At 35.8% G+C, this 12,255-nt stretch overlaps 2 protein-coding genes across 3 annotated transcripts; one reads left to right on the top strand and one right to left on the bottom strand.

The window, feature by feature from the left end:
* The first annotated feature begins 3,162 nt into the window (after window positions 1–3,162).
* On the top strand, window positions 3,163–4,067 carry LOC102621669 (uncharacterized). Its single transcript, XM_006475266.4, has one exon. It carries the CDS (start codon window positions 3,241–3,243, stop codon window positions 3,850–3,852), a length of 612 nt encoding a protein of 203 aa, XP_006475329.1. The 5' UTR covers window positions 3,163–3,240; the 3' UTR covers window positions 3,853–4,067.
* Window positions 4,068–5,260: 1,193 nt separating this feature from the next.
* Window positions 5,261–11,906, bottom strand: LOC102621960 (probable LRR receptor-like serine/threonine-protein kinase At1g56140). Of its 2 annotated transcripts, none has more exons than XM_052434537.1 (24): window positions 11,578–11,906; window positions 10,950–11,139; window positions 10,741–10,812; window positions 10,517–10,588; window positions 10,343–10,414; window positions 10,162–10,233; window positions 9,979–10,050; window positions 9,812–9,883; window positions 9,641–9,712; window positions 9,487–9,558; window positions 9,294–9,365; window positions 9,117–9,188; window positions 8,956–9,021; window positions 8,754–8,822; window positions 8,479–8,523; window positions 8,297–8,361; window positions 7,782–8,158; window positions 7,426–7,624; window positions 7,180–7,341; window positions 6,966–7,084; window positions 6,583–6,793; window positions 6,261–6,492; window positions 6,013–6,163; window positions 5,261–5,916 (listed from the first exon to the last, which is right to left on the bottom strand). In XM_052434537.1, the coding sequence occupies exons 1-24, from the start codon at window positions 11,696–11,698 to the stop codon at window positions 5,533–5,535; spliced, it is 3,111 nt and encodes a 1,036-aa protein (XP_052290497.1). In that variant the 5' UTR covers window positions 11,699–11,906; the 3' UTR covers window positions 5,261–5,532. The 2 variants fall into 2 exon arrangements, with proteins under 2 accessions (XP_052290497.1, XP_052290498.1); XM_052434538.1 differs by having other exon boundaries at window positions 10,950–11,260; window positions 11,578–11,723.
* Window positions 11,907–12,255: the final 349 nt, after the last annotated feature.

The raw sequence follows: 12,255 nt of genomic DNA, 5'->3' as shown, positions 1-12,255 counted from the left end.
AGTGAACCAAAAGCTTAGTTCATTAATTCTCCTTATTAGTTCATGCAGTTCTCTGTGTGTGTGTGTGTACACATTTGACAAATTAATCGTAAATTAAGATGGTCATAGCACAAGCAGCTTTTTTCCTTTTATTGGTGATGACATGAAAAGTTAAATATTTTTACATCTGTTGAAATAGTTTTTGTCAAAGTATACAAACTTACTGTTGAAATAGTTTTTGGATAGAGTATTAATATAGTCACAAATTCTTGCATAAATTTATTTTGTACAAATTAATGCGGCATGATAAAATTGATTGAATTAAATATCTTTTGGCCTACATAATTTGTTTTTATTATTTTATATTTTCATTCAACTAATAAATTAATATCAAATCAATTTGTATAAAATAAGTTTATACAAAAATTTGTAACTATATTATCACTCTTTCTTTTGGATAAGTACGTAAACTTACATCAGCTCTATAAAAAGATCTTGGATCGCATAGCCATGTGGCAATATATATATTGTGATGGTGTAACACTTGTAGTCATTTTGCATTGCCAGCAGGAAGTAGATCTCTTTCAAAGTTATGGCCATTATAATTTTCTCATAATTGAATTGAGCACTATAATCCTTCCAAATCAACCAATTAAATCTTTGACTTTGGCTATGGTTCCTTCATGAATATGGATGCTATCCAATTCTCAACCACCAATCTCCAATTCTCTTTTATTAAATAAAATTGTATAGTCCTATATTATACACATAGCTACCATTTTTTAAGTGTGGGCGCCTTTAATTTTTTTTTTTAATATAGATATATTGTTAACTTATACGACTTAATATAGTTAATTTTTAATATACTATAAAGTTAAACGGTTTAATAGGCTTAAAAAAATGAAGGCGCTTACACTAAAATCAAAACAATACCGACAACATCAGTTGTTGGCGGTGTGTGGGGGTGTGTGAGTGAGACTGTGAAAGTGAGTGAGTGGGGCTGGATAGCTACGGCTGGGGGCTGTGCATTTGTGCCGTCGTTGTGGAAGTAGATGAGAAGAGAGGAATTACCGAAGATTAAGAATGGGCAATCTGAAATTTATCTTATGTTTAACTCGATTAAAAAAAATCATAAATATTTTAACACACAATGATAACATTTAGTTGATTTTTTACGAAATACAAAAAGCTCAAGTTTATCAAACTCAAGCAAATCAAAATTTAATGTGCCACATCTACTCTCAAATATATAAACCCCAAGAAAAAAAAAAAATTCTCAAACTCCTCAACCAGACAATAGTGGTTAGCATGTCGTACCAAACGGATATGATGTTACAAAGATTTTTTATATCAAGGAGCTAGATAAGCTGCATGTGTTCCTGTTGAAGCCAACCCAATTAATATGCATAATGTACAACGAAGCAGGACCCATTCAATTGAAAATATAACAAGTAAAGTTAGCTCAATTTCTTAGCATATTGAATGAATGATTGACTTCAATTAGAAACAACAGACAAAATCTTGCCAGGTAGGCCAGCCAGCCAGCCAGATTAATTAATAATTATCAATAATGTGTGTTAAATTTGCTGCGTACGTTTATACATCAGTCATCAATCTGTAACTTATGAAAATTATCAATCTTTCGTTGCCTCAATCAAAATATGAAAATTATGTGCACATTTTCTGCTAGCACTATACTATACATAAAAAAAAAAAAAAACTTACTTGCCCGGGTTTTTTTAATACATATTCTCTCTGAATAATACAGCTCCTTTCGCTTCAAGAAAAATACAAAATAAAATAAAGTTGATGTATTACTTTTCGCTGGCAGCATATTATGTGATCTTTAATGCATCTAAAGTTCTGTATTTTCTTTCTCCATTAGCTAGTTTTGGCTTCATTTTACATGGGAAATTTTCAAGAATTATTCGCAGGTTTTGCTTGTGAAGAAAAGGGCAGAAACAATCATTTGTTCTGTGCCATGCACAGTATCCTCAATTTGATGCAATGTCATATGTGTGCCTAAAAAGAACAATCACAGAATCCTTAGTTGTAGATTTCTAGTACTTATTTAAAATTCTTCGTACTTACAAGTTAAATTAATTAACGTCTCAAATGCCTTGAGATAGCTACAGCTAATAATTAAATAAATATGAAGGCTACTTAAAGCTAAGTTTGGATTGCAGAAGAAATAAAATGCATATTAGATATTAAGAGCATCTCCAAAAGACTTTTTAGATTTTACCCTTTAAATATCAATTTGTTTACTGATGTGGCAAATAAGTGGATGGAAACATACAATCTCCTTCAAAAGACTCATCAAATAAGAAAAAGTTAATATTATTTTAATCAAATCTTTCCACTATTAAATTGAATTATTGTTATGTTTTTTAAAAGGAAACATAAATAATAATTATTACAGTCTTATCTTTTCAATAAATAATAATAAAATATTAATAGAAAAGGGAGTAACTCACTCGACAATATTAAAGAGTGATAAACAAATTTTATTCGAAGAATTTAAATTAACTTATCTTTTAAAGTGTTTAATATTGTAATTATTTTTTTAAATAAGAAATAAAATTTTATTTAAAAAGTCTTTTAAAAATATTCTGAAAGGAGGATATATTTACTCAATCCCACGGCTCTTCAGGTGTCTTGAATGGCCCATGATGGGTAATTAATGTACTCATCTCTGGCCATCATTTTCTGTGGGATTTGATTAATCATGTCATAATCGTCACCAGTTAGTGCCCAGTCAAATATATCCAGGTTCTCCTTTTTGAAGCTCTTAGCAACAACAGTCGCCCCTTCCTCAAAAATGCAGAATCATAATAATTATTTCAACTTTTCAATTTGATACAATATGATTTTAATAAAGTACAAATAAAATACCTGTGAATGTGATTGCTTTTTTTTTTAATAATTTTGATTGGTGGCCGTGGCCCCTGGGTGGGCTTCACTAAGAAACAAAACACAATGGGCTTTTTGCTTGTGCGAAGCTTCCACTTTGAGCCTTTTGGCCTGGCGCCCTGGAGGACAAATCTGTCATTCAATACTCCATAATTTGAATCTCATGGCCCGTTACAAAACCTTTCCACGCTCCCCTTTTAGACTATTATTAACAACCGACTAGGGACATTCCCGTCAAGTCGCAATTATTTAAGCATTCCCAATTCGACCGTTAGATCCCAAATAGCCGTTTAAAGAAACATAGCCCTCACTGTTTCTTCAACATCTCTCACAAAAAATTCGCCATCAATGGCTGACGATCAGGGTACGAAGCCATCAATAATGGAGCCAAAACCACCACACCCACTTCACCAAATCGCCGAAACACCAACTCACAAGCTTCTCCTCAAGCAATGGCTCAAGGAAGAAGAGCTAATCCTCAACAGAATCGCTCTTAAAGAGACCCAAATCGACTCAGTTCGCAAAGAAATCACACAACTCTACATGTTCTTCTTCGTCTTTCACTCCATCGCTCTAATTCTCCTCTTCAACGCCTCATCAAACGACCCATTTGAGAAATCGTGCCGCAGATCTTGGATCCCTTCTTTGTGCACACTGCTTTGCTCTCTGGTTTTGATCTGGGCCGTTAGATACAAATCTGACGTGGAGAGTCACTTGGAGAAGTTGCTTGAAAGAGAGAAAGAGGACGGAAAGTTGTTGGCGAAGTGCGTCGAGGAATTGAAAAAGAAAGGAGTTGAATTTGATCTGTTGAAAGAAGTTGATGCATTGAGAAGGGCTAAGAGCTTGCGAGTTGAAGCGAAGGCTGTGAAAAAATGGTCAGCAAGAGACTTTGTTACACTGTTCTTTTTTAGTGTGTCTTGTTTGGTTCTTGCTTTGACTAGAATTATTCTGTGTAATTAGGGTTTTAGGATTTGGGGGGGTTTGAAACTTTTTGTGGGGATTAATGATTACTGGATGATTGATTGGGATGGAAGATCTCTTGGCTTCTGTTCTTTAAATGATTAAATTGGTGGGATATTATTCATTTTGGGATGTGCAGAATATTGTGTTCTGCTTTTGTAATTTCGAAACTTATATTGATAATTATGAAATAATCATCTGATTTCTTGTTCTAATTTTTCTTTTTCCTTTGGTGATGTTGATATGAAAAATCTATAAATGTTTACTCTGGTGATGATTGAATTAAAGGGAAAATTATCTGGGTTGGTTGGTGATAATAGTTAGCTAAACTTATCAGATAGATTGAAATCATTCAAATGTTGCACAATTTACATCTATCCTAGAAATCAGAAGCGATTATGCCTTGAAAAGTTTGCATTGAAAGGAAAATTATGCTGCTCTCTCTCCACATAAACACCTTTATTTTTGCTGGAATCGACAGGGACCAAATAACACCTTCTTTGAATGATTTAGGAAATTTATTCTGTGAAGCCACCTGATATCCACTCTTGACCAAACACTATCCTCACTTGTCAAATTGCCAGAAGCGTTTATTGTCCTGAGCCGTTTGCGAAAGCATAATGCTCAGAATTTGTTCTGCTTCCCCTTCAAAGAAATGTTGATTAACTAGGTCTTGCCTTCCATGATCAGCATCTTCACCTTAGCTTCTCTTTGGAGCAAATAGTTTTTGTATTTCAGAATCTTTACCCCACACCCTACTCTCCATCCCACACCTTTGTTTAGCACCTCTTTACTCGACAACAAGGCTTCTCCAAATAAGAGAGGGATTGTACCTAATTTTGCTTCCATGAAAACCCATTTTCTTGCTAAATTTTGGCTACTATTGAAATTGGATCCTGCAATATTCGCCAACCTTGTTTAGCTAGCAAGTCTTGATCAACACCTTTTCGTGTTGTTTCTTTTTTTTTCTTTTTTTCCTCCGACAGAAAACAAATTGTTGTGCCATCCTTTAATCTTCTTCAGCACTCTTAGTTCTACCTCATTGAACAAGCCTTTTTATTTTTTAGTTTCCCCACCATTGATGGTAATCTCAAGGGTTAGGAAGAATAATGAATACTTTATAAATGGTGGAGAAGATAAGACAGGATAAGCTACAAAAAAGGAGAGACAACGCCTAAGGAAGAACCTCAAAACACTGTTTTCAAGGATCGTCCAATCTCTAATCAGTGTTGTTGTTGTTATGGCGACTGTGACGGTTATAGAAGTAATTTTTATTAAAATACGTTTGTATTAGTTTCATTTAATATCTTGATTTTCTTTTTTTAATTAAAAAGTTTTTGATAGCTATGAGGGTTATGCCACTTGATGTTTTGAGGAAAAAAATGGCAGGAGATTATAAACAACATAAAAATTAAAATTTATACGACAAAATCTATCATAAATCTTATGGCTAATCAAATGAAAATGAGTTGTATGTGACTAGGCTAAAATTGCGAAGCGGCCTTTACATTCATCAATGATAGTGCCAAAATTCAAAATTTACCGGCAAACAGTCATTCTCAATACATTTTGCAACCATATATACACACTCCAAAATCTAAGAATATAGAAGTTTGAAATCACAGTTTTATTTTCTTTAAGGGAAAAATAAAAGAGTTAATGAAAATACACGAACATTTTTCACCTACCCTCTCCAACGAGGTCATGTAGAAGGGGTTTACCATTTCTTGATAAATGCTCAGCTTCGGCCACTATACTTGTGCTCGATGATGAAGTGTAATGGCTGGTATCAGTCCCTTTAGTAGCTTCATCAGTCCTTACAAAGCTTGTAATGTCATCAAATTTCCAATCTGTCAAGTACCCCGGCTTTGCAGTTACCGTGCTTACTTCCATATCTCCACATAGCATAGCAACCACACGGGACATCGATGGCCGTAATGATGGCAATGTCTGAGTACACAAAAGAGCCACTCCTATCAGACGTTTTACCTCTTCCTCGTTAAATTCTATTAGCTTTGGGTCCGCCAATTCTATTTCTTGGTTGTTCTCGTGTAGGTGCCAAGCCTAGGAAGAAAGAAAAAATGATAGAAACTTTAGTGGGTATCATATGTAGCAACGGTTGGTTCACAGATTAGGTGTAGAAATTCTTATTTCTCATACCCATTCAAGAAGATAAAGCTTCTCTTCGTCCAAGCTTGGATCAGAGTTTGGCCTCCCACTAACAGTCTCGAGAGCGAGAACTCCGAAGGCAAACACATCAGTCTTCTCTGTAAGGTGTCCACGCATGGCATACTCCGGTGCAAGATACCCACTGTACCAAAAGAGGAAATGTCTCAAACGAATGTAAAGATAACGAACTTACGAATTTAGGAACAAAAGTAGAAATGGGAAACTTGGCGGATTCTTACATTGTACCGGCAACACGGGTGCTTATGTGAGTCTTCTTATCATCGTATAGTTTTGCCAATCCAAAATCTGATATTTTGGGGACGAGATCAGCATCAAGTAGAACGTTACTAGCCTTGACATCTCTGTGTATGATTCGAACCCTTGACTCCTCATGGAGATAAGCTAGACCTCTTGCAACCCCTGAGCAAATTTCATAGCGGGTTGCCCAATCAAGATTCAAACTCCGTTGTCCTAATTCACAAAAACCATGTTAAGTGTCTAACTCTTTTCGATATCCCTAATGAGAAACAGAGGATCACTGCATAAATGCCTATATAATACCAAATAATGCTTGATCGAGACTCTTGTTTTCCAAGTACTCATAAACAAGGAGTCGTTCTGCTCCTTCAATGCAGCATCCGTGCAATTTCACAAGGTTGCGATGCTGCACAGCTGATATAGTAGCAATTTCAGCAACAAACTGGCTCTTCCCCTGGCGGGACGCCACAGACAATTGTTTCACAGCTATTGCCCTTCCATCACCAAGCTTTCCCTATTAAGCGTAAAGGTTGAAATCAAACTTGTTAGCTAATCACAACATGAGGCATCAGGGATGTAACAGAAGCTAAGATGGGATGTATGGAGTTGTTGATCACATTATGTAAGGCTGAGGAGGAGGCGCTGCCGTTTAACAAATTAATGTAATGGAATATAATGATACTTACCTTATAAACCGGTCCAAAACCTCCCTCTCCAAGCTTATTTGAAGGACTAAAGTTTTCTGTAGCGGTCTTTAGTTCAGCATAACTGAAAGTGTAAGGTCTAGCATCCATCCCTAGGAGCTCTGCAAATTCAACAACAAAAATAGCTAACAGTCATACACTTGCATGTCTAATCAAAATCTTTAGTAGATAAATTGTAAGGTTGTAGATGTTTTACCTTCATCATCATCGTGCTGTGGCCTTTTTCTTCTTCGAACAATGCAGAAAATTGCAAGAACTGATAGAAAGGTTGCAACCCCAACACCAACAACAATCCCAACAATAAGACCTGTTCTATTATTATCCTTTTCTTTCGGAGGTCTCACGGTAGGTGTGAAATCTGTATCAAAGCTCAGTAATCATAACTCTAAACAATAATGCAAAGAGTGTTAAAGAAAATAAGGGTAATTAAAATTAGTATTACCTGGGGTCACCCTGATGGCGGAAATAGAAGGTCCATACGTACCTTGAGCTGGAACACAACAGGTCCCTTTCCCAGCCCAAAACAAGTGGATTTCCAAGTAGTTTTCTGAAACCCGAGTCTTAATTTCTCTCTGAATAGCTCTTTTAGAGACTCCACCTGCTTCCCTTTTTATGTCGAAATCCTTTAAAACACGATTGCCCTGGAAGAAACAGACACAACAAGATAAACAAAATGCGGCTTGAGAAATTATCATGACGGCGTATGAAAGATTTGATGACATTATCCCAACTTCAGCATTGAGAATGAAGAGAAGCTAATAAATGATTCCCAAAGCAGTATTAAAATACAATACAAACCTGGATATAAACATCAAAAACACGCCTGCCAAGACTCTCCCATCTGTTAGTATCTAAAATAGCCATTTCTGCGAACTGGAGGAGCACGGTGTAGTTTCCATTTTCAAGGCCTAAACCATAGTACCTTAGGGATGAAGCAGAGAGTCTCGCCGTCTGGAAAAGCTCTGAGTCCAGAGTATTAGTGAACTGAGACAAAGAAGAACTTTTGTACTGGGGATTATTGCTCCCAGTAAATAATCCAACGTTACTAACTCCCCAGTTGTCTGAGTCAGTCACATAATACGTTGCTGGACCGAGAGTCTCATTATCCCTCTCGTACACAACACCATTAGAAGACCTAATTTGACGACCGCCAGACTTGATAGCAAAGTCAGCATCTGCATACAATTATAGCCACGTATCAAAGTAAGTTCAGAACACGTATGCATCATGGTAAAATAGAGCCTTCCCTTAGACATTGATCACTAATAATGCATTCAACTCTTAAAACAAAGGTATGGGGAAGTTGTACTTACAGATCGCATAGCCTCGGTTGCATGGAAAGTTCCGTTGGAGACAAATCAGGCCTCGAGGCAAAACACTGAGGGAAGTAAAAGAAGATGAATTTACTTTAGTTCCGGAGCTTTGGAATTGTGACAAATACCAAGAAGTGGGAACTAATGTATTAGAATATAACATAGAAACAAGATAAACTCACCTGTTGTCAGAACTTCTTATTGTTAAATTATTGGCAACTAGGTTACTGCATATTGCACCAATAAATTCCGATTGTTAGTTTCATCATAATTGAATGTAAATAGAATGCAATAATCCATTGTTAGAAATGAAAGTTCTGAATGATTGTTCGAGAAGTTACTCGAGAGCTAGTAGAAAAGATTATTTTGAGAAGTAAATAAACGTATTGAAACTTTTAAATAGAAAAGAATGATTTGTGATATATAACAGTACATAAACTAAAATTTCAAGACTCACATCTGCAGATTTTGTTGGCCATTGATCCAGGAAGGAAGGTTGCCTTGCAAATTGTTGTATGACACATCTCTGCAAGAATAAGGGGATGAGAATGTTAGTTACACAATCAGCATTTGGTACCATCCAGCTGATGCATTAAGTTCAGAATATTATATCTACTGTGCGCTGTAATGTTTGATGCAAATTTACAATTAGTACTTACATATTCAAAAGTAATGGACTTTTTCGTGCAGGCAGGGTACCATTTAACTTATTATTTCCAAGAAACCTGTGTACAAGAAAGCAGTGTTACCTAATTTAGAAAAAAAACAGAATGCATATCAGAAGGTAAAAGACACAAAACAAGCGGAGACTGAACATTACAGGTGAGTCAGCGAACTCAAATTGAATAGCGAGTCAGGAATGCTGCCGCCCAGATTATTGAAACTCAAATCCCTGAAGAAAAAAAGGTTACAATTACACGGTTATAAGATGCACAAAACTAGAGCGGGCACTTTCTATCCTATATCTGCTAGCCCGACCATTAACGGAATAACTTACAGATGCTGCAAGCTTCGGTATTCTCCAATATTGGATGGAATCGAATCAGAAATGTTGTTGTTCCTCAACTCTCTGCAGTACACACAACCGAGATTCCAGGTTAATGCAAGAAGGAAAAGAAAATCGAAAAAGGACAAGTGTGTATGAGGTATAACTAGATGTCATATTAGAATTTGTAAAAGTGCTGCCTTACAAGATACTCAGAGACTTCATATCCCTTATAAATGCTAGCTTCGAGCTTCCATTGGATAAGTCACTTATTCTCCTGCATTTATCATGATACGTTGGCTTTAATTAGTGCAAAACATAAACAACAGCAACAGCAATGAGAGGATGCAGCAACTCACAGCTCTGTCAGAGAAGTTAGATTGGAAAAGGATGATGGTATTGGACCGTTGAAAGAGTTTCCCTGAAACCTCCTGCAATAATAAATAACGAAGAAAACTTAAACCTTTCATAATTTACGGATCATTAATGAAAAAGAAAACAAAGGAAAAATTCAATAATTTGTTCCTCACAAGGCAGTGAGCTTCGACCAATTCCCTATAAAATCAGGTATCCTTCCTGTGAGTCGTGTGTCCGAAGCCCACCTGAGAACAACAAAAGTATTAGTTAAAGAAGATTTAATCCAATCTATATTATAAAATTCTATCTTGTGGATTTACATCAGTCAAAATGCTCTTACCATTTAGTCAGGCTCTGTAGATTGGCAAAGCTCGAAGGAATCTCGCCACTAACTCCAGCACTATCAATGTATCTGTCAAGATAAAGAATCGACATCTAAATGGGCGTCCAGGGTGATGAATGCTAAATATACATGCAGATTTTTTTTGGGCAAAAATTAAACACAAAGTTTATGAGGACTTACAATTCCTGTAATTTCGATAGGCTTCCAAGCTCAGAAGGCAGAGGACCAGAAAAATTGTTTGTGCCGATACCACTACAATTAAAAAGCAAAACGAAGTGATCAACGATAGCCCCATAAGGATTTAATTCTTCCGCCATTTAAAATTACATATGCTTTAAGGAGGATAAAGATTTGAACTTACAGAATTAGTAACTCGGTAAGCTGTCCGAGTTCTTTTGGAAGCTCCCCTGATAAAGCATTAATGGCAAGGTTCCTGATCATCATCAGAACAAAATGATCAGAGGAAAAAAAAAAGATTATCTAACACATTTGTCATTTCCAATGAGTTTTTAAATCAAACACTGGATCAGCCTACAGGTATTGCATGGCAGTGAGATTGCCGACGGATGGGGACAGCGGACCTGTTAAGTAATTCTGGCCCAGGTTCCTGTTACAAGGTGGAAAATTGTCAAATTATTCAAGGACAGCCATGCAAATCAATATTACTCTCGAATTTGCATTTTAAAATACATGAACGTCTGCACTTAAGGAATATATATATATATATATATATATATATATATATATATATAAACATACAGATTGAAGAGGGAAGTCAGATTCCATAGTTCATCTGGTATCACACCAACCACATTCAGCGCATAAACTTTCCTGTACACGAAAGTTGCAAAAAGAAAGGAAAAAAAATTAATAATAATGATAATCAGCAAGTATGAAAAGAAAGATATACCGATATGATCAAACAATTCTTGCAAGTGTATTCCCATAAAATAAAATAAAAAACTTACAACTGGGTAATGTGGCACACGGTGCCATTTTGGGAAGAGCAGTCACATTTGATGAAGGGATTGTAATCGGTGTTATCGAAGACAATGGAATCATCGAGGGCAGCTCCAGTGCAAGGATCCCCGCTTCTGTTCCATTGACCTTGCCGTGCCGAGATTCTCCATTGTTGAAATATTGAATTCAACGCCCTCACTGTCATCAAGTTTCAAAAGTTGCATGCAAGTTGCTCTAAGTTTCAAAGTTCTTCTATGGCCAAAACAAAATTAAATAAAATACTTTCCACTCTACTGCAATTGGCGACGGCCGTTCTTTGCTTAATTTTGAAAGCACAACAACTGGTTAGGCATTTCATAAACGCAAACTATTATTCTGCAACTAATGCTTCTCAAACACCCGCACCAACTTTTGGTTCTAATCATGTTAGTAAGTTTTCATGACAAAAACACTGGAAATAATGAATTTTTTTATAAGCTAAGGTTTGGTAAAACAAGAAACAAAAATGGAGCATAAAAAGGTAATATATTCATAATTTAACAACCAAACAAAGTTTAAGAAATTAAAAGCTCCTGAGCCCGTCATAACTTAAAAAAAGAGCAGCAAGCATATATATATACACACACACACACACACCTTCATTAGGATCTGTGGTAGCTTGAGTTCGGTTCTGAGCTTGACATAAACAAAAATGGACAAATAGGCAAACAAAACACAGAGCGAAACCGGAAACTGGTGGCAGTGATCTTCTCAACATGTTGAATTGAGATCCAACTCTAGCTCTCTTACTATGAAGCCTGAGATGTATTGTTGCTTTGTTCGTATGGTGAGATATGTATTAATGGGTTGAATCCGAGTAGATGCGCAACATGTTAATCTAATGGTTAAAATACAAGACAATGAAAAGTATTGGATTCAGGTAGAGACGCACATAACAACTTTGACATTTGGAGTATGCGTTCTTTAATGGTGACTATATATATGGAATTTATTATTATTATTACAACAAATTTATAATATCTATCTTTCATAACATTACATACGTCGAGGCTGATCGTGATCGGTCAACAGCCACCATCCATGTTGGCTGCTACTTACTCTCTGGCTAAGTCTTGCTCACGTGCTCTCATAAAGAAAATGACGATACAACTAGCAACTTCACCAATCGTATAATTTTTTTTTTAAAAAAAAGACACATAATAAATTTAAAGATAAATTGCAAAATTTAACATGAATAATGTCGTCTATTAGATCATTTATTATGAAAAGTTGTCCATTAATTTTAAGAAAATGTCAATAAAATACATCTTCGGA

Source organism: Citrus sinensis, chromosome 9, assembly GCF_022201045.2.
Source record: "Citrus sinensis cultivar Valencia sweet orange chromosome 9, DVS_A1.0, whole genome shotgun sequence".
Taxonomy (NCBI): Eukaryota; Viridiplantae; Streptophyta; class Magnoliopsida; order Sapindales; family Rutaceae; genus Citrus; species Citrus sinensis.
The sequence above is the reverse complement of the archived record's forward strand: the minus strand, read 5'-3'. Positions and strand labels throughout refer to the sequence as shown.